Consider the following 23,028-nt stretch of genomic DNA (forward strand, 5'->3'; position numbering starts at 1 on the left):
CTCGTTTTTTTCTTCTTCCTATGAAGTCTGCTTGTCGACAAGATTTACGCTGCCGTGGAGAGTGCCTGAAACTGCTTTTGAAACAATGAAACCAACGTAAGTGTTGCCTCAAGCTCGAGACGTACCGTTCGGTTGCATGTCAATACAATGTTAGGTATTGGAACCTCGTAACAATGCATCTGGGTGTGTATCAGTCGTTCACGGTTTCATAAATGCCATATATTATGCACTATCAATAACCAGCTTTACTCAAATAGGGGCGGTTGATTGATTGATTGATTGATTGATTGATTGATTGATTGATTGATTGATTGATTGATTGATTGATTGATTGATTGATTGATTGATTGATTGATTGATTGATTGATCTTCTCGTTTTTCCTCCCTTTTGATCGCATGTCTTCGGCCTTGCCACGGCAGCGGTGTCTGTCTCGGTGTCGGTGTGGACGCTGGTGTCGATCTCGCTGGAGCGCTTCTTCGCCATTGTGCGGCCTCTGCAGTCCCGGCGCTGGCAAACCGTGTCGCACGCGTACCGCGTCATCGCCGTAGTCTGGGCGCTCTCGCTCGTCCACGTGGCTCCCATCGCCGTCCTGAGCCAGCTCATACCCACGAGGACAGCAGGTACGTCTCGTCGCTCGCCGCTTCCGCTAACGCTCTCTTCGTTCGGTGTCTATCCATGAGAGTTTAGCATTTGGCGATTCAATTCAGAAAGCTTTTCATTCGAGCGACATGTGTGTCATCGGCCAGCCGCCTTCACTAATACGTTTGTCACACGATGCACTTTCGATCGCTGTGGAGCCCGATCGGGATCGACTTTTTGGTCACGATTTCCTTTTTTGAGCAAGCTGCGGGAGGTATCCATTTACAGCCGAGAAATTCAATGTGGATTGGGCTCAATCAGAATCGAAACCGGCCATGTGACACCAGTTTAAGATATATACTTTTACGGAGTTGAATATTCTAAACAGCGTATTTACCAAAAGAGTGCGTAGATCTATAATAGCAGCCAGGGCTAATGATAGCAGGCTTGTCAGCTTTCCCTCAGTGTAATGGTGCAACCAATTTGGTAGATCGGAAAATAATCGTGTGGTAAGAAGAGTAGAAATATTGTTTTTAATGAATATAAAGTTAAACGACATAACCTGGAGTCTTGAGATGAAAGAACGATACAGATATGCGTTGAATAATAATAACTAAATAAATATTGCTCTATAAAATGAGAATGGTAGAAAGAAGAAACTTAGCCTATAGTCATGTCGGAAAATGGCATTAGAAACATTTATGCACCTAAAATCTAAAGCGGTAGCACCAAGCTACACGACTACAGGAACAATGACAAGTTCAATCCAAGATTTCGAAAAGAATTTTCCAAAAGTGTTTTCCTTTTAACTAAGAAACGACTACATGTTAAAAAGAAGTGTAGACATTATATCACAAAAGAGACGGAGCCAGAACGGAACTATGTAGGTAAACGTTGAGTTTGAGACTCGGCAATGAAGTCTTATAAGCAAGTCTTGAAGCTTTTTAGGGCGGCATCACTACTATTCCAAAGAAAATTGGGATGCAGAAAGCTAGAATAGAGCAATGATAATTTCTCAGTGTATTTGATAGCGTCAAATTTTCTCTTGACTGTGCCATGATGATCCATTTTTACGTTGATATTACACAGGGATAACATAGCCATTACGGTTTGGCACCACGACAAAGTCAGAAGATTCGTTTAGGACGAAACTATTGCGGCCTTACACCTACGCGGAACGAACGAAGCGAAGGGTACATATCCCGGGATAAAAATAAAGAACAGCAACTAACGCTTTCGATAAACTTGACTTGATTAATGACTGTAGATAAGTACCGCCCAATCTGAACCGATTTTTCCGTCTAGCCGAGTCTTCACGTTTTGCACAAACTTCTCCTTGAAAAAGTTGTTACCGTGAGCACTCGCCCATCTTAGACGCGGTATTCCATGTGAATGCGGCCTTAGGGCAGACGCATCATCAGCAATGTTAGCCCACGCCGATGAGAAACAGTTCTCACAAATGGACAACTTTGTGAGTTCCACCTTTCTTTTGGAATAATTTTTTACGGGACTGGGAGCTGCCAAGCACGCTTCGGTGCTTGAGACAGTGCTGACACTGTGCTTGAGATTATGTACGTGACTATGCTAGAGCGAGTGACATTTTGGTTGAAAGGAGCCTGTAACACAAGGACACGTGTGTTTGCACGATCGCGCTCCTGACTGGTTGACGCAGACCGTAGCCTCTGCAGCAATGCAACATTCTATATGAAGAAAATGTTGAGGACAATGAGTGCTTGGAGTTATAATAGTTTAAGTTCACGACAGAACTTCGTGAAAAAATGCGAACCTGTTAGCCTTCAGTTGGTCGGGATTTTTCGCCTCCGCGTGCAAGTTCTTGCTCATACAAAAGCAAACGGCAGCTGGAAGGCTTTGTGTTTGGGTTATAGCGTAAGAGAATTATTGTTTTCTCGTATGTATTCGAGTTGCAATCCGATGTAATCGTGTTTGCAGGTGGTGGTGCAAGTCGTACTCTACACACCTTGTGATGCATTTTACTTTGAGAAAATGAATTAGTTAAACAACGCACTTGCGCCAGGCGGAGGGCCCGCTAAGATGACCATGTATGCTGCAGTTCCGCACGGCTGTGTGAGCGCGTGACGAACGTGACCGCACGACGCATCTGTCCTTGATGCGTGGGAGCTCTGCTCGTCGCATCTGTTGCACAGCGTGTGTTCGGGCCTTAATGGACATAGCGGCAAACACTGTTCAAAATGTTACAGTGACGGTTCACTTCGTGAACGCGAGTTACGCGCAAGCGTATGGACGCCGCGAAAATGGACTGCTGCGTCGAGGTACAAACGGAAAGAGCGCGAACGCGGTCATTACATTTCGCCTAAAGCTTCGCTTCATGACCACTTTCACAGAGTGGAATGGAGGCGGATTCCTTGTGTCAGCAAAACTTCGCACTCGGATACGAGAAGTCCCGATCGAATAGAGGCAAACAGCTTCGCTGTAAAATATAGCGAAGCTGTATTTACATCCCCGGGCGAAAGAGTTCAGACAGCTGCGCATGCGACCACCACGAGGCCGCCGCCATAAGCGTGCCCATGCGTCCTAGACCGCTCTCACAAGTATTCGCTAGCCCGCCGCACTCTCTGCCTTTTACGAACGCTACCATTTTGCCACGTCAGGGTGGCGCCTCCACGTCATCGCGTGCCCAGCAACCCAAACCCCTCGGCGAAAGACATCGCTTCTAGAATATATAGGTTAATTACCCGTAAGAATGAAGAAAGTACACATGTTGTAAATCGTCTCCTGTGTTAAAGAACAGGAAAATGTCATCTGCAAACTGAAGGTTGCTGAGATATACGCCGTTGACCCTCACTCCTGAGCTTTCCCAGTTCAGTACCTTGAATACTTCTTCCAAGCACGCAGTGAAGACCATTGGGGAGATTGTGTCTCTTTGTTGGGCCCCTTTCTTTATGGGTATCTTCCTGCTTTTCTTGTGGAGAATTAAGGCAGCTGTGAAATCTCTGTAGATATTTTCCAAGATAATTACGTAAGCATCCTGTACTCCTTGATTACGTAAGGAGTGCGCTAATGGGCCTCTAATTTTTCGATTCTTTAAGGTCTCTTTATTGTGGCTTAGAATAATGTTGGCATTCTTCCAGCTCTCTGGAACACTTGAAGTAGTGAGATATTTGCATATAATTGGCCGCAAGTTTTTCAAGCATGATATCTCCTCCATATTTGAATGAGCAACTGTTATTCCATCTTCTCCTGCCGCTTTTCCTCAGGTCATGTCTTACAAGGCCCTTTTAACTTTATACTTAGTTATAGAAGAAGCCTCGGTATTCTGTTCCTCACTACTTCCAATAAAGGTTGCGTGGCTGCTCTGGGTGCTCTACAGGTTAGTATAGAATTCTTCCGCTGCTTTTACTATACCTTCGAGGTTGCTGATGATATTACCCTGGTTACCTTTCAGTGCATACATCTTAGCTTGTCCTGTGCCAAGTTTTCTTCTCACTGATTTTATGTTGCGTCCATTCTTCACGGCTTCCTCAGTCTTTCTCACATTACAATTTCGAATATTCCTAATTTTCTCCTTGTTAATCAGTTTTGTCAGTTCCACGAATTGTATCTGATCTCTTGAGTTTGACCCTTTAATTTTTTGTCGTTTCTTTATTAGGTCCTTTGTTACTTGACAGAGCTTACCTACTGGTTTCCTTGGTGGCTTACCTCCCACTTCAATTGCTACTTCTGAAGCCAGCTTAGTTACGGTTTCATTCATTACCTCTATGTCATCTTCATCTCTTTGTTCTAAGACTGCATCTTTGACGGCAAGCAGCAGCCTGAACTGGTGTGCTTTTACCCTTACTGCTTCTAGGTTTTCCTGTTTCTTCCTGAGCAATTTTACGCTTTCTCTCTTTAAATTGAGGTGAATCCTACACATCACTAAACTCTGATCCCTGCATATTGCCCTACGCAACACTTCTACATCCTGCACTACGCTGGGATCGGCAGAAGTATGAAGTCTATTTCATTTCTTGTTTCACCATTAGGGCTTTTCCAGGTCCACTTTCAGTTGCTACGCTTCCTGAAGAGGGTGTTCATTATTCGCGGCTTACTCCTTTCCGCGAATTAGGCCAGCATCTCTCTTCTAGGGTGCCTAAAATCGACGCCGTATTTGCCAATTGCTTATTGACCAGTCTGTTTTTTTCCCAACTTTCCCCACTTTTTCCTCACTAGTGAGCAGATGGACATGCGAGCCGGCCTGACTGAGGAAAAGCTGGGCGCATGATGATGCGATTAGCCACCATTAGGGCTCAAAGCTGACCTCAAGAATAGTGAATATGAATATTTCGCCACGTACATTTGGTGAAGTCGTTCTGACAGCGAATGCAAGAGGTCCGTGACTGCCGCGAGCTCCTGATGTGCGCGCGCTAGGCGTTTCATTTCATGGGACGCCTGCACGCCATACGCATCGTTCACTGCGCGCACTGTTTCCATTGCGACCGTTGTGTAAGACCGTGGCCAATTTGCCGTCCTGACAACCCTTTTCTGAGCAAGCGTTTACTTGACATGTATACGTAGGCGCAAAGTACCGCAATGACAACTTTCGTTGACGTATGGTTCACAAAAGGTGTACGCAGCTACGAGCGGGAAAAGGGGCGACACTGCATAGGTGAACCACCTTGCTGCTTTAATTAGCGGATTCTGCCTGTTTATACGTATGTTATTGCACCCATTGTGACTCTGTTGCGTTGCTCGGGATACGATCGCTGGGAGTTTTAAACCTTCTCTTTTGTTGCTTCTTTATGTCGTTTTTTAGGGAGAGGAGCAAACACCTTAAACTGAGTTAAACGAAAGGGGGAGTAGACGAGGCCCAATGCTTGAATAGCCGGCGGACCACTCACACGACCATCCTCGTACATTTTTGGAGATACGTGTGCCGGCAGACCGTACTAAAAGCCACTTGGTGACGATTGAGCTGTAAATGTTTGGCGCGGGGCACCGACTGATAAAAAACTTGGGCACGTTGCCCTGACCAAGTGTTCTGGACTCAATTTTAAATGCTACGCATCATTGGCTCTGGCGATATAGGGTCGCCCTGTTTGTTACAGTTCCACGTTGCACCTCTATGTGTAAATTATTGTAAAAAGTTGTAAATACAAAGTATCTTCAAGCTTCATGTGTCTGCTTCCATCGATCCCAAGCCTCCAGAGAATCTATCACCGCTACGGTACGTCTGGCTCCGACGCCCAAGGGGAGAAGTAACACCCGTACCCACAAACGGGAGGAAGGAGAACCTTCAATCCTTAATGGTTCATATAATCGTATTGCATTGAACGATTTGAAGGACGCTTAAGTTTCACGTTAAAGAGTGGAACGCGATAGCATTCAAAGATCCCTGACAGCTTGTCACGCTTCCCGGCAACTGCAGCTTTCTTGCGCATGCGCAGAGGCAAGTGCCACGTGGATGGTGTTGTTGCAAGGAAACGAGTATGCCGCGCCGCTCTATGAATCGTAGAAACGCTGGAAAAGGGATTTGTGTTTGAGTCTCCGCGTAACAGAATTATGTTTTCCGGTATATTCAAATTACAAACCGACGCTATCATGACTGTATGTTGTGTTTAGGTCGCACTTTGCAATATTTCTGACGCATTTTACTTCGAGGAATTCATTTCGTTCAGTAACACCTCTGCGTCTCGCGGAGGGTCTGCATGGTTGTAGTTCGGAATGACTTTTCGTGAAACAGCGTCCGACGCAACGCAGAGCACTTAACGCTTTCGCGTTAAGATATCCACTGATTCCAAAGGCAGTGAAGTCTAACACAGCGCCTAAAAGTGTTAGCTGTCACGAAGGAAGGATGCGAGAAACTGGCACGTGGGGCACGCGCCGACATTTAGGAAGCGAATTTAGCACTTTAGAAGCATGCGTGCCATCGTGGCCTAATGTTTAGAGAATTGGGCTGTTGTGCTTGGAGATTGACGTTCGATCGCACCATTGGTGACGCACTTCCTTATAGCATTATAAGCGGACTTCGCCCGCTTTGGATGCATCTATACATAAGAGAAAGCACGTGCTTATTTGAGGGTAGCTGAGTGGCGTCACACTGTGCACGTAATCGCAAGCCTGGGAGGTACGAGTTATAAAAATATAACTTTGTGAAATTAGAGTGCGCAAATCCGCCCATGAAGCACGTGCGCGGGAACTGCTGTCGATACGCCAGGATCATGGCGTTCACGCATCCTGTCGCATACTCAGAGAGTTTGTGGTGCTGAGAAGTTTTTCTTTTTTAGTTTTTTCGCACTAAGAAAATGTAGAAATTTAGCGAGAAGAGCTATAAGCATTGACAGCGATAGGAAGGTTTGGCGTTGTGCCTGAGCTACTCGCTTGATGTTCTCATTTTACATAAGTGCGGCATTTTCGCACGATGCAGCACGCAAGGCAACTCCCACTGGGCAGAAGTAAGAGTGCCTTGGCAGCTGCCAGGCGTCTCACAACGCTCACGTGACGAGGAGCGCCCTCAGGCGGCGTTGCAGGCATCGCGCCTCGAAAAGCGCACGAGATGAGACCGATGGGAAACCGTTGGAGTGAGTCAGCGCCCGATCAAGTATTAGATAGCGTTCGCGTGACGCGTATTGCCCGTTCCGAGGTGCTACTGTGGACAATGGCGAATCCCGCCATATTGTCCAATTTGCCATCCTGTCAGTTCCTGTTGGTCGAGAAGGCCACTACGGCCTCTCCGATGCACTCAAGATGTCGCCACAGAATTTTACAACATGTCGGAATTTCACGATGTCCATGAATAGCTCAGGCCAGTAACGCAGCAGCTCAACAGGAACGCTATAGCGCACGTACAGTGTGCTTGCGCACAACACTCATGACGGCAGACGGCAGTGGAAGGTACATAGAACGTCGCCCTGGCTTCAACCCCGAGGCGTTTGAGTGTAGCTTTGACGATGCGCCCACTTTCATTCGTGCGTTTTTTTTTTTCGTTTTCTTTTCGTTCCTTCATTTTGTGTTTTGCTGCTAAACGGAATGCGCCGTCTTCAGAGACCCAGCCCTGCGTGCGTGCGTGCGTGCGTGCGTGCGTGCGTGCGTGCGTGGATGAATGAATGAATGAATGAATGAATGAATGAATGAATGAATGAATGAATGAATGAATGAATGAATGAATGAATGAATGAATGGATGGATGGATATGAGCGTCGCCTTTGGAGCGGGCGGTGGTTTGCGCCACCAAGCTTTAGCTATTATACTGCCTAATAGGTTAAATAGAAATAAAGAAAAAGGACAATATGAACTCCCACAACCAAATTTTCTGACCACCTATTGCGCACTTTGCGTTTGTACGTCTCTATTTTCTGTCGTTTCCCTACATTTCTTCCACCAATTTTCCATCGCCTCTTACTAATCTCTATTGCGGACATGTTTACTTTTCCCCGGCTCTCGCTCAACCCAAGGGCTTCAAGGAGGCCAGTGGTGCCTAAATCGACCGCTGGGCAGATGTCTTCACATTCTAATAAAACATGCTCCATCGTTTCCCTAGCTTTACCGCAGCAAGCACATGCTGCTTCTTCTTTCTTATATCTCGCTTTATAGGTGCGTGTTCTAAGGCATCCAGATCTCGCTTCGCAAAGTAATGAGCTTTCCTTTGAGTTATCATCAATTGTTTCTTTCCTAATTTCGTTTTTTTCCTCTTAAGTAGTTACTCATGGCCGGTTTCTTCTGCATTGCGGCCACCCATGAGATTATTTCAGCATCGCTGACTTCCAGCTTGACGTTCCTTGTTGCTGTGTTTCCCACCCTACAAGCCGCATACTTGCTGGTAAGCTTCCTAGATCTTTTCCTCAACTGTGAATGTTTTTCGCACTCTCCCAATCCATTTACTTTCTTCCATATTCCTCAGTCGTTCTTCATAATAAATATTACTGCGAGCTTCCCTCACTTCAAAACTAGTTCAGCCCATGTCAACTTGCACACCTTCATTTGTATTCTTCCCGTGACCGCCCAATGCGAGGCGTCCCACCGACCTTTGGTTCCCATCGAGTCCTGATTGTACCCCTGATTTCAAGCTCACAACCGCATTTCCAAAAGTAAGCCCAGGAACCGTTACACCTTTCCACATACCCCGGAGAACCTCGTACCTATTCTATGCCCATAGCGCTCTGTGCTTCATTATGGCTGCATTTTTCCTCCCCTTTACTGATATTGTTTTTTCTTGTGCTTCCATATATCTATTGCTTTCGTTTATCCATATACCAAGGTATTTATATTCCTTGGTCCTGTATTGCCACTGTCTGTTCACAGTTTTCATTGAATACCATAACACCTGATTTTATAACACTAAATTCCAAACCTAAATTCTTACCTGCCTGTCCACAGATATTAGCCAGACGTTGTAAATCACTTTGCTTGTTGTCTAGCAACACAATATCTTCCGCATAAAAACAACCTGGAAGCTGCTACTCTACTACTGTACCCGCCTGTTTGTATGAGTGATTAAACCCGATATTACTTCTTTCTAGCGCCCTCTGCATCATCACCATGTACATCATAAACAGCAGTGGGGATAAAGGGCACCCATGCCTCAGTCCCTTGTTTATATCAACTTTCTCCTCGCTACTCATTCCTTCCCATTCAACGCAAACAGTATTTTCTAGGTAAATCTCTCTCAAAAGCTGTACACATTCGCCACCTAAGCCTTCGCGTTCCAGAATATCCCACAAAATGTTGCGGTCTACGTTATCCTATGCTCCTGTAATGTCTAAAAAGGCCACATATAACGGTCTCCTTTCTACTCTTTATATTTCAATACACTGAGCAAGAACAAATAAGTTATCATCCAAACGCCTACCTATTCTGAAGCTATTCTCAAGTTCTCCCAAAACGCCATTATTCTCTGCCGATGATTGCAGCTTTAATTTGATGGCCTGCATTGCCAGCCTGCATATTACCGATGTAAGGGGAAACGGTCTATACGAGTGAATTCTGTCTTTCTCCCCCTTACCTTTACAAATTAAGTTTATGCTACCTCGTCGCCAACTGTCTGGTATTCGTCAATCTTTTAAAGTTTTTTCCACTGTTTTCACCAGAGCTTCCTTACTTTTTGGTGCTAGTACATTAACCAGCGTAACGAGAACCTTGTCTAGCCCTGTGGTCGTGAATTTTTTCTTCGGCTTTCTTCCAGTTGAAATTTGCCAGCACCAGCTCGTTTTCCAGTTGGTTCTCTTTGATGATCTTCTTTCCTTCGAATACAACCTCTTCATTGCCTTGGAAAGATTCGGCTGTTATTTTTCGCGTGTAACTTAAAGCCGCACGCGCGTTGCCTAACCTACAAGGCACGTGCTGCCTAGCGGGAAAGCACACCAACGGCGGCGGCAAGAGGGGGGGCGCGAAGGCACCTCGAGCGTCTGTGTAATTGCTATCGCAATAAAAATAAAGACAGGTGGTACATCCTATAATTAAACAACCACACGTTTCGCTGAGTAATGCACTTACTTCCTCACCGCTCTTCTCCTACAATCTGTGGTAGGGAAAGCGAGACAAGTAACCTCCCTTCCGCTGTCTCTCTTTCTCGTTAACTTTGTCATATATCTCTACTACGCGCAGCAAATTGGCATTGCGTTACCAAGATAGAACCGCGCAACGCCACCTGAAATCTAGCACCGAAACTTCTCAATCTTAACTTGCCCTCGTTAATTAGAATAAACTACACAGAGGATAGAGAACAGCGCAAAACTAGGGCCCCTACGCGCTCAGAAAATCGGACGCATAAGAGAGCTTTCAAGTTTGACGTAGTAGTTCTGCGGAAACCCGCAAGGTGGAGAGAAGCAATGAATAAAGGGAAAATGAGACATCCACCCGTTCGAAGCAATTGCTAAGCAAGTAAGCTATAACCAGACCTGAGCGTTTTGTGTTGTGTCGTTTTCCTCAGTGAATGTTCCAGCTTTACTCGCCTGCAGCAGTTATAGTGTTATAGATAATGAACGGTAAGTCCTACGCCCTGCGCGCGCGCCGGCTTTAAAGGAAATAGAGAAGCTGAAATTCTACGGAGAACAAAGCGAAACGTCAAAAAGGTAGGTTAGCTTTAGTTCGCAAGTGTGTGTAAAAAATGGAGTTTCTTAAGGTGTGTAACCTTAACATTATTATTCTCTTTAACAAGGCCCCACACTACGTCGTCGTAATCACACCATACCAAAAAGAATGGCTTTGTTTTATTCTGAAACGAAAGACTGCCTAAAGAACTTCATTTCTCGTCTCTCAGTACCTGCATCCGCTCGGGCACACTCTTGGAACGCCGCAGAGACGCGATTTTTGCTTTAGCGAATTGCATGCGAAGAAAAGCTCCCGCACTTTGTAACCCAGAACCTGTGCCTCCACGTCAGACCAAATGCACATGTCGCGTTCTCGGAACCGCGCTGCACGGGATTACAGCACAAACTAGTTTTAAGCAGATAGCCTCTCGCCGGAACAAGTCATCAGGTTAGTGATGGGCGACGTCTGAGCACCTACACAATCCAGAAGAAAGTTATGACACGCAGCGCCTTGTGATGGTTTCCAACTACTGTGACATTCGCGCAATTGCGACAATGTCAACATCGGGCTCTACTTTTTCTTTGTTAACCTAGCTCTCCGTGTGAAATCTTCTCGGGCTCGGATTGCTTACAGCGTTCTGAATTTTACAAGTCGTGTTTTGTGCCCGTTCCGGGGCTGAGAATTAGAAAGGCCGGCATAGATGCACAGCGAAGGAGTTATGCCTTAGTACAGATAACAATAATGAACGTTTGCATTGCAGTTCATTCGCCCTTTGTAACCTCTTTCAAAAGCGAACATTTGCTAGCGAGCCATCTCTCACTTTACTGGCGGTGGCTCTTGCGGTCTTGCCGCACAGCACCTACAATGAAAATAAAAGCACAACATGTCCGATCATGGCATGGAACCCTGGCCAAATGGCACAGACACAGAAGAAAAAAAAGAAAACCAACGTGTCTAATGACTTAATGGAACCCTGACCTACCAGCATCAGAACCCGGTTTCATAAACAACAAATAGCTATCATACGCATGTTTTACTCATGCCAATGCGAAGAATCTCTTTGAGAGAATTGGCGTGTAGCTCACGTTGCGTGACACGTGTGCGCGAGAAAACCGTTATATTAAGGTTTCGCTGCACATACATTACAACGTGTGCCTTGTGCCAGCACATTTTTTTATCGACTTCGTTTCCCAGTCCCATCGTGGGCGGAGCCACCGATTTGATCTTCGGGAGCCTTCGGCTTTTCCGGGGATCTTATTTCCTCAGGGCTCAAATAAAGTTTTTGACATGACGTGTTATATTGCAGGAGGTGTTTGGCTCGGTCTCCCGCAGATCCCCGTTCCACTGAAACTATATCATCGCCCGACATGGCGGCGCTAAGCCTTTAGCGGTCCGTCCTTTCACCTAGGGTGTATCATCATCATCATCATCATCATCATCATCATCATCATCATCATCATCATCATCATCATCATCATCATCGTCGTCGTCGTCGTCGTCGTCATTATTATTATTATTATTATTATTATTATTATTATTATTATTATTATTATTATTATTATTATTATTATTATTATTATTATTATTATTATTATTATTATTATTATTATTATCAGCCTGGTTATGCCCACTGCAGGGCAAAGGCCTCTCCCATACTTCTCTAACTAACCCGGTCATGTACTAATTGTGGCCATGTTTTCCCTGCAAACTTCTTAATCTCATCCGCCAACCGAACCTTCTGCCGCCCCCTGCTACGCTTCCCTTCCCTTGGAATCCAGTCCGTAACCCTTCATGACCATCGGTTATCTTCCCTTCTCATTACATGTCCTGCCCATGCCCTCCCCCCCCCCATTTCTTTTTCTTGATTTCAACTAAGAGGTCATTAACTCGCGTTTCTTCCCTCACCCAATCTGCTCTTTTCTTATCCCTTAACCTCACACCTATCATTCTTCTTTCTGTAGCTCGTTGCGTCGTCCTCAATTTAAGTAGAACCCTTTTCGTAAGCCTCCAGGTTTCTGCCCCGTACGTGAGTACTGGTTAGACAAAGCTCTTATACACTTTTCTCTTGAGGGATAATGGCAACCTGCTGTTCATGATCTGAGAATGCCTGCCAAACGCACCCCAGCCCATTCTTATTCTTCTGATTATTTCAATCTCGTTGTCCGGATCTGCAGTCACTACCTGTCCTAAGTAGATTTATGCCTTTACCACTTCCAGTGCCTCGCTACTTATCGTAAACTGCTGTTCTCTTCCGAGACTATTAAACATTACTTTAGGTTTCTGCAGATTAATTTTAGACCCACCCTTCTGCTTTGTCTCTCCAGGTCAGTGAGCATGCATTGCAGTTTGTCCCCTGAGTTACTAAGCAAGGCAATATCATCAGCGAATCGCAAGTTACTAAGATATTCTCGATTAACTCTTATCCCCAATCCTTCCCAATCCAGGTCTCTGAATACCTCCTGTAAACATGCTGTGAAAATCATTGGAGAGATCGTGTGTGTTGGTTGGAGAGATAGGGTGTGTGATGGTTGCCAACTACCACGTCATTCACACAACTGCGACAACGCCGTCGACATCATTCTTTTTGTTACTTCGTATTTGTTAGTCTTGCTCTCAGTGTTAACCCTTCTCGTGCCCGTATCATTTACAACGCCCTGAAGTTTACGGGTCGTGCTTTGTGCACGTCACAAGCAGTGTCTTTAGAAAGGTTAAAGCGCGTTACCTCAGCGGCATTCTTCATATTGGTTCTCGATATCGGGGAATGGAGGCCCAGCTTATGATAAAACCGGAGGCGACACTCCGTGTCACGGGAATGGATTGGCGTGGCTTCAGGTAGCAAACGTTTTATTGTGATGGCAATTACGTGTACAATTCAAGCGCATTTCTGGCGTCCACGTCGCCGTCGTCGTTGCTGTGAGCTTCCGTATAAAATCCCAGGGCGACAAAATTGTTACCGCGTGCCTTACGCTGTATGTGAGAGTGAAAGCTTGCGAGGGCGAGCCGGCGATCGCGGTTCAATCTCGCACCGCAACGGAGGAAAGCGGGGAGGAATCGCGCCGTCTCCCGTCACGCGCTAGGCTCCGGGAGGGATGGTAGCAAGGGGGCGGCGCGTTCTACTCCGGGTGGCCTGGGTGGCCGCGCGCGCCCATCCGGGTCGCTGTGTCTAGAAAGCCATCTGTTACAGGGACACAGTCCACTGCGCCCAGTATTTTCGAGGCTTAGTTCACGGTGGATGCGAGGAGCAGCAGGAAGGTCATTTCGCTCGCTGCTGCTGCCGCGCTACCTCACTCCAGCGTTTTGACAGTGAGTTTCCGCGGTCATCCAGTGACATGTGCTCATGTTTTCTTGCGTGTGCGTGACAATGTGCTTGTTAATTTCTTTAGTGTGCTTATCTTTACAGGTTTATACGGCCGATAAAACTATTATCCCTACGTTCAAAGGCCAGCTGTCAACTCATCGCAATAGATATTTCGCTTTTCGGGCGAAGCTGTGACTTTTATCTTTGTTCATGGTAGCTCGTGCCTTGACACAATGCCTAAAACGATTGAAATTGCATAACTGCCACGATAGAACGCGAACTGTGCTAGTGCTCCAGCGCGCCGTGGACTAACGTAGACAAGCGCACTAAGGCATCGAAACGCCTTTTTTTTTACTAGGCGCAACAATGCCAATGACTGACAGTGTCAACAGACTGGCAGCAGTGGCATAGCACGAGCCACAACTTAAAAAGTTCCTTGTTTACGCAGTTATCCTGACCAGCCACTTTTCACCCATTCCCCTCTGTCTCAACGGCGATCTCCGTGGTGACACATTGACGTACTGCCCTCCCGGACGCTGAATCACGGACACGTGGTGAAGCTGCGACTGCGTGAACACATCGTGGCCTGCTGACGACGTCAACGAGATCACCACTGGAGGTCGCTGCCCTGAACACCATCCCTTTAAATAAGCGCACACCGACGCCTACTCTTCCTTGGCAGCAGTGGCATTGCATGAGCCACAACTTAAAAAGTTATTTGTTGAAGCAGTTATCCTGACCGGCCACTTTTCAACCACCCCTCTCTGTCTCAATGGCGATCTTCGTGGTGACACATCGATGTACTGCCCTCCCGGGCGCTGAATCACGGACACGTGGTGAAGCTGCGACTGCGTGAAGATATCGTGGCCTGCTGACGACATCAACGAGATCAACACTGGAGGTCGCTGCCCTGAGCACCATCCCTTTAAATCTGGCATAAGTGGCATTGCACGAGCCACAACTTAAAAGGTTCCTCGTTTACGCAGGTATTCTTACCAACTCTTTTATTAGTCTTGCTTTTCTTTTTCCATACCCCTGCCGCTGCTGCCACCAACTGTGTCCTTCTCCTTGTATTCGAGTATGCATTTTATTTTTATACCATGCCGACTAATGCTGAACTATGCAAAAAAAATTGAGGATCTAGAGGCTAAAATTAAGTTTAGCCAGAGACACCTCTGATAAGGTCTTCGTCACGCTCTTGCTAAAAATGAGATTCCGGCATTGATGTTGCGGAATTCAAAAAGGAAGTTGAGTCCCTTCAATCAAGTGCACAACACTTGAATCAACTTGTCGAGGCCTTACGTGGCCAAAATTTCTGATTGGTAAATGAGAATAAAGAACTAAAAACTCAAAACCACTCACTCACTCGTAAGGTGGACGAACTTGAGCAATACTCGCGCCTCAGCAATGTTCAGGTTAAGAGCGTTCCCAAGAGGAGGACTGCATCGCGATCATGGAAATGCTATGGGAGAAAGATGGATATCCCATATCGCCCTATGATCTCGACACTGTTTATCACGTGCCTACATGGTCTAGTGATAAAAAAAAACAGCATTGCACGTTTCTGCTCTCGAACTAAGAAATCTGACTTCATCAGTAAAGCACCTAAGGCCAAGCTTTTTGTCTGTGATCTAGGCTTCTCTAGCATTTCTAACACACCTATCTTTGTAAACGATCATCTGACCCCATATAACAAGGCCCTGTTTTCCAAAGCCCTAACAATGAAGAAAGAAAAGTGGATGTTTCTTTGGACTGACAACTGTCAAATCAAGGCTAGAAAGACTACTAACAGGAGAGTAACATATTTAACAGGGATAGGCGGGCTAGTTGGTGGTCGATATTGGAATGCATCATGTAACCCCGCAAACAAGAAAGGGAAAAGAATGAAACACACAGGACAGGCGCGGATGTACTGTATGTTTCCTTCTTTGTCCTTTGTTGTTTGCGCGGTTACAAGATGCATTCCAATACCAGCAGAGTTTTGCGCATCCGTGATTATTCTGACTTTACTAGAATAGACTAATAGCACAGCAACCAGTGTTCATTGTTTCATCGCATATCTTATCAATAATGGCCTCTTTTCTGGAACCTAATCAAGTTAACTCTTTCATAAGTGGATTTCGTTCCGTCATTCATTTCAATGCTAGAAGCCTTCGCAACACTTTGATGAGATTGATCATTTCCTTTTATCATCTTCTAGCTCATTCAGATTAATTGCCTTGACTGAAAGTTGGTTCTCAGAAGATGACAATAATCTTTATTGCTTGCTCAACTACAATTCAGAATATTGTAACAGATTAACTAGCAGTCATGGTGGTGCGGCAATATATATATATATATATATATATATATATATATATATATATATATATATATATATATATATATATATATATATATATCCTGATCTTATCGCAGACGCGATCTACACTTACCCATCACTAATTGCCAATCTGTGTGGATTGAATTGTTAATTGTTCTTGCTTTAATGATCACAGAGATCTCATATTTTGTTGCATTTACCGTTCCCCTTCATCATCAGTTGACGACTTTCTTAGAATTTTGATCATACTTTACATACCCTTTCACTACAAAATAAAAATGTCAATATAATGGGCGATATTAGCATTAACCTATTCAATGGCACATCATAAACAGTTATTTTTTACACCAGTCTAGTCCAAAGCGACGGACAAGAATGCTTAATTGATGTTCCTACACGACAGGTTCCTAATGGCACAGGGACGCTAATTGATCACGCCCTTTCTAACTTACTAACTTCACCAGAGGTGAAAGTTCTTGATATTGACATAACTGATCATTACCCATTGCTTCTACGTTTTAAATATAACTCGAGTCCTGGCCCTCTTTCACACTCTAAATACGTTCTGTACAAAGAGAGCTTCATAACTGCCATTGCTAATATAGACTGGTCTCAAATAGAAACTTTTAATGATTTTCAGAAAACATTTTCTAAATTTCTTACAGTAGTTATATCACATATTCATAAATTCATTTGTAAAAGGAAATGTAAAAAAACCATTGCATTCTCTCACAAACACTGAATGTCTAAAACGGTATTAGCAGCTTTGCGCAAGCGCGATAACCTGTACAAAAAAAACTAAAAACCAGCAAATACCAAAGTAATTGCCCAATAAAAAGTTACGTAACTCTATAAACAGCCAGTTTAAAGCGGCAAAACGATTATATATTGATAAAAAACTCTTACAACCAGACAATAACAGCAAATTGAAATGGAACATCGTCAACTCATTTCTCAACAGGAATTCTAGACCAGAATAGGTATCAAAATTATATACAATAACTCGGCGTATAAGTCCCCTATCCAAATAGCCAACGCCTTCAGCTCCTATTTTTTTTTTCATAATGACACCCCCTTTCCTTCACAAGTTCCTCAACTTAATCGTCTCCCTCACTCATTTTTTCTTTTCCCCACAACACCAGAAGAAATATATAACGTTATATGTCACCTAAAACCCACCAGTGCTGGAATAGATGAAGTTCTATCTGCTACCATTAAAATGATTGCCCACCTAATTTCTGGTATCTTGTCTTATATTACTAATTCGATATTCAAGACTGGTGCGTTTCCTAACGAGCTTAAGTGCGGTAAAGTCATTCCAGTTCTAAAAAAGATGACAGCAAATGAATACATAACTACCACCCTATTTGTATTTTACCCTTTTTCGGTAAAGTTCAGGAGAAAGTAATCAAATTGCGTCTAAGAATATCTCACTAAATTTAATATTCTCTTTTCATGCCAACTTGGCTTTCGTAATGGATACTCCACAGATTGGGCACTCATACATCTAACTGACCAATTAAAAAAAATATTAACAATAATAACAAAATAAAAAATTAAGAAGCTAAATAGTGATCTAGAAAATGTTTTAAGTTGGTGTAATGCTAACCTATTATCTATTAATGCCACCAAGACTAAATTTGTTGTATTTTCCTCACATCAACAACATTCGGCAGCCTTCCCTTCTTTAACTTTTGGCTCACACTCCATCTCTCCCACTCCATGCTCATCTTTTCTTGGGATTTTTTTTGACTGCAACTTGAGATACAAAGAATACATTTCTCATATAAAAAGAAAATAACATACGGCATTCGCGATCTAATTAAAACTCGTCCCTACTTTACACACAATATATCAATCTCGCTATACCACTAATTCATTCACTCTCATATTAACTACGGCATAATATGCTGGGGTAACACTTATAACACTCCCTTGGCATCCCTCCAGATAATCCAGAACCAATCCACAAAAATTATTACAAGCAGCTCACGCTTTGCAAATGGAAAATCATTGCTACATGAAAACAACATCATAACCATTTCGGAACTGGCCAAATATAATCTAGGGATTTTATTCTACAAATTTATTACTAAGGTACTACCATCGATCTGCTTCTCACCTTGTGACCTGATAGCTCATAGTCACACTCGATTTGCACAGAATAGTAATTTCGCTCTGCCTAAAGTGCGAACTAACTATGGTAAACAGACTGCGGAATTTCCCTCGATATCACTTTGGAATACTCTACCGCCTATAATAAAAAAGGCAAAAAAAATTATACCAATTTAAAAGAGAACTAAGAGCTTTCATAATAAATACTTACTGATATTCTCAATCTTTTGTCATTTTATTCTGTTTTTTTATTGTCAAGCTGGTAACAAGTGTTGTTATTACTCATATGCTATAAACATGTTTTGATATTACTCTTAGCTCTCATCTGTACTACTGTTGCTTTAAGCATTAGATACCATCATGAGTGTCTTTAGCAGGCGGTTCCGATACAGTCTTTGACTATGGGACCTCCTTATGTATACAGCGCACATGTAATTTTCTGTATTTTTACTAATAAATAAATTATGAAATTATGAAACGATGGTCATGAAGACATGTATTGCTCTGTGTGCTGCACAGTATGTTCAGTACATTTCAACTAAGTAGCTTAAGCGTCAGCAGACATGGAATGGATGAACAATTTCGATCATGTCGGCTCTGTTTTGCTCAAGCAATCTCGCGTCTCGAGATAATCGAAACACATTCTTACATAAACGTGCGTGTAAGAAATATTATACGCATCTATATCGGCTCCTGAACGCACCCTTTGTAGACAAGCGATCGATCCTTATACCGTCGTGGGTATTGGAAAGCTTCACAGTTTCAATTTCGACTTCTAAATTATAAGCCCTAGAGAGGCAACTTTTTTAGAGGACGAGTGCCTCTTGACAAAACGCTGCATCCACAGCCAGGAGTTTAACTGACCGAGTTACATAACACCGCCACAGAATATGCCAGGCGTGGGGCGTTCCTGCTTCATAAGCTTCACTGCGTACAGCTTTCTTCGTGACGTCTTTGCACTGTCCCAGGACTCAGATACCTTTTACCAATAACTATCTGCTCAACTTATAGAGAGGGAACTTTACGACAGATGTGGGAAAGATGATCACAGCTACAGATGGGCATAAATAACTCACAAGAAACCAATAAAGGTAACTAGAAATACTTATGGATCTCATTGACAATTTGTCTAAATTTGTCCCTGTATGCATAAGAAACATTCTTCCAAATTTGCAGAATTTTTTTCTATAGATACATATGCAATTCTCAACACACGCTCCCCGTACGCACGCACAGCCGCACACCCACGCACGCGGAAGAAAATATGCTAAGCGGAAACCATTTGCTTGCGCTGCGCGCCGGCCATCCCATGGTGTCCCTCGGTCTAACCGAGCGAACGAGCACAGCGAAAAATGAAAACGTGATCGCGAAGCGCAGCGGGAGATGAAAGATGGCGATAGCGAAGAGAGTGCGAGGAGGAAAGTGGAGGAGGAGGGAATCGCGAGAGCGCGATAAGAAAAGGGAAGTACCGTGCAAGACGTGGTCTGCGGCGACGATCGTTACAATATGGCGCCGGAGTGGTGCACGTCATCTTTTCACCGATGACGCCATCTATGAGGCATGTGGCGAGCGCATCCACCGATGCCATTTAGGGAAAGAAAGCGCTGCATGAGCGGAAGCCTGTCTGCGGCGGCTGCTGTGAATCGCACCGACTCGTCACCCACGCGCTGCCTCTGGCGATTTTCCTATAAGCGAGGCAGTCACGCCATACTTAGCACTGTTTGAAACGCGTCGCGCGAGACAGATAATCCGAGCCAGCCAATATTTTGCGCAATCAAAACACATCTGCGCTCAAATTTCGCATTAGAGGGTATCCTAATCATCGGTGATATTTTTGTGTCGTAAGAAAAATAGCACAGCTTTGAAAACGACATGGCGGTTCATCCATCCTTTGGAGATGATTGGCGACGTTAACGCCATCAGCAATCTACCATACAATAGGTGTCTAATTGGTGATGATATATTGTACATGTAATGACTTTTATGATCCTTCTGCGGCTGTTTCGGCGGTGCGGCGTTGATGGTTCGTCGCCCGCATTTGCTCTGAGCGAGTGGCACGGGTTTCCACTGGAGAGCCAGCAGATGGAGGGCCATTGCCACTGCACCCATCAAGCGGCCGCACTCGACGTGGATAGGGCGCTATTGCTTTATAACTCGAGAGCGCTAAGGGCACCGTGTCGCAAAAAAAAAATGCGGCGTCGGCTTAGGACGTCGTTTAGCCTAAATGTTATTCCGAACCACAACCACAACGTGGCGCAGAGGCTTTACTGAACTATTTGAATTCCTCAAAGTAAAATGCATCAGAAAAATCTCCAAGTGCGTCCTAAACACAACCTACAGGCATGATAGCGTCGGAATGTAATTTCAATATACGAGAAAACATAATTCGGCTACGCAGAAACTAAAGCACAAACCCCCTTTTTAGCATTTCTATCATTCCTAGAGCGGCATGGCCCGCTCGGTTCTTTGAAACAATTCCTTCCAGACGGTGCTCGCCTCCACGCATCCTCAAGGAAGCTGCCGCTGCCGGTAAGCGTGACAAGCACTCAGGGATCTTTAAATGCTATCACGTTGCACTCTATCAAGCGAAGGCTAAGCGTCCTCCAAATTTTTATATTTAGGACTGCATGCTCCTTGCGTCCCCTACGCAAGGAGTGAACAGACCATATTAGAGCACCGTCCCGACTGATCATCGGCTCAGAAGGCAGTGAAGGCACTTTTGTGTTTTCTCAAAACTTCTGGTTTGCTCGAGCGACTCTAACTGAAGTGCTGTCCGTACACGTACCTACACCTTCTCTCTCCCTTCTTTCTCTTCCCCTTCTCCCATCCCCCAGTGTAGGGTAGCCAACCAGACTATTGACTGGTTAACATCCCTGCCTTTCCTGAACGCTCCTCTCTCTCTCTCTTCATTATGGACGATTGGTCAAGGATGGGCACGCAGCAACATCACATATGCCGAAGTCAGCTTTTCGGGCGCATACTCAGTGGCGGGTACTCAATGGCCCAAGTTATCTGCTAGGCCAGACTACAGTCTGCTGGAAGTAGTCTAATGGATCACATACCCAGTGGTTCATTTTGTGTACTAGGCTAGTATGCAGCTAGCACATATCTAGTGACAGAAGCTTGTGTAGAGACCTTGCATCGGTGAGTAGAGCGATAAGTTGGATAGCGACGAACATACACAGCGGGCCGTAACGTTGGTGAAGTTCCCCGAAGAATGTTAATCAAATTAAAGGGTCTACTTTTCCCGGGTCAGTTGGTCGAGTACTGTACTCATAAAAAAATTGTGGCAGAACCTACCTCAAGTTGAGTGTCGACGGTAAGGCGCTTAGCAGTGAATCAGTATAGCAACACAAGGTATTGCCACCGACCAAAGGAGTTATGCAAGGTAAATATACCTGCTAGCGAAGCTTCCAGAGGAGCCCATACGTTCAAATAAGTGGCGGTTCATCGGTGGTTCATGGGGCTTAGCGCCATCTGTACGTGGAGTGAATGCTTCCCGTGGAACAAAAGATAATGTGACGCCATAGCCGTTAAACACAGATGTGAAGTCACTTTGTTTTCAAAGACGCAAAATTAGTTTTGTTTGCCATGCTTTTAGAGCTATATATTCAATATGTCCCGCCATTCGACTTGGTGGGCCTTTCGAGCTTTCAGCGCGGAAAGCGATGCAGAAAAAGGCCAGCCGTACAGTTGTTGAAATCGCACCCCTGCAAGGAACTTACTTTCTTTGGAGGCCGACGAAAGCTTTAGGTGTGGAGTGCTGATCCTATGATTGGATGGCAAGCCCGTCGGCCAGTGCAGTCGCACGAAAACAACTAGAAAATTGTCTGGCGGTCGTAACTCACTACCTTTGACTGAACAGGTTAAGAAGCGATGAACCTACCCGCGTCACCAAATTCAGACAAACTTCGACAAGCAAAAAAGCAGAACGTGTGAGGGGGGCTAATTTCAACAGGTGAAATTTACGAGCGCGCCTTTCTGCACATTTCAGGAGCTGCATTAAAAAATAAAAAATGAGGTTGTACGTGCCAAAACCACTTATGGGACCGCCTGGGGTTCTTTAACGTGCACCTAAATCTAAGTACACGGGTGTTTTCGCCCCCATCGAAATGCGGCCGCCGTGGCCGGGATTCAATCCCGCGACCTCGTGCTCAGCAGCCCAACACCATAGCCCCTGAGCCACCACGACGGGTAAGATTGCGGGTGATAGCGGCGTCAACGCCCCTTGTAACGATGGGCGCTGAAAAGAAATGTATTAATTAATAGTAATCAAATTATCTAAACTTGTATTTTTTTAAATCGTCACAAATACATAAATTGGCCAGGAATATTATTCTGATTGAATGAATCTAACCATGTCTCGCTCGAATTAAATGTTTCTCAATGTTTGTCTTTCTCAATGTTTGTTCCCTACTCGGGCTTCAATCGCTGCTCCCATAGCCACCCTTGCTGATATCGGTGACAATTTCTGCTGAAGCGCTTTTCGCCTGAAGCTTCGCGACCTATTTGTATCGACCTTGAGTTAAGTGTGAGGTGTGTACTGCGTGGGATTCCTCTTTCACGCTTCCCTATAAGAACACTCGGCGCCATCTAGTGACGTCGCCGCGAAGCCTGCAAGTGGCCTCCCAAATGCTTGGCGTGCTCCTTTCTCGTACTTCTTTTGTACAGGCGCCGACAAAAGTGGTATACTCCACGCAGTGGGAGCCGGAGCAACGGCAAACTCCA

At 44.8% G+C, this 23,028-nt stretch overlaps 1 protein-coding gene across 1 annotated transcript in view; it reads left to right on the forward strand.

Moving 5' to 3' along the window:
• Positions 1 to 23,028, forward strand: part of LOC142578193 (cholecystokinin receptor-like) — a 197,846-nt gene that overhangs the window by 122,238 nt on the left and 52,580 nt on the right. The window contains exon 2 of the mRNA XM_075687595.1: positions 421 to 621. Coding sequence (XP_075543710.1) covers positions 421 to 621 — 201 coding nt within the window. The remainder of the gene's footprint in view (positions 1 to 420; positions 622 to 23,028) is intronic.

This window comes from Dermacentor variabilis, chromosome 4 (genome assembly GCF_050947875.1).
Source record: "Dermacentor variabilis isolate Ectoservices chromosome 4, ASM5094787v1, whole genome shotgun sequence".
Taxonomy (NCBI): domain Eukaryota; kingdom Metazoa; phylum Arthropoda; class Arachnida; order Ixodida; family Ixodidae; genus Dermacentor; species Dermacentor variabilis.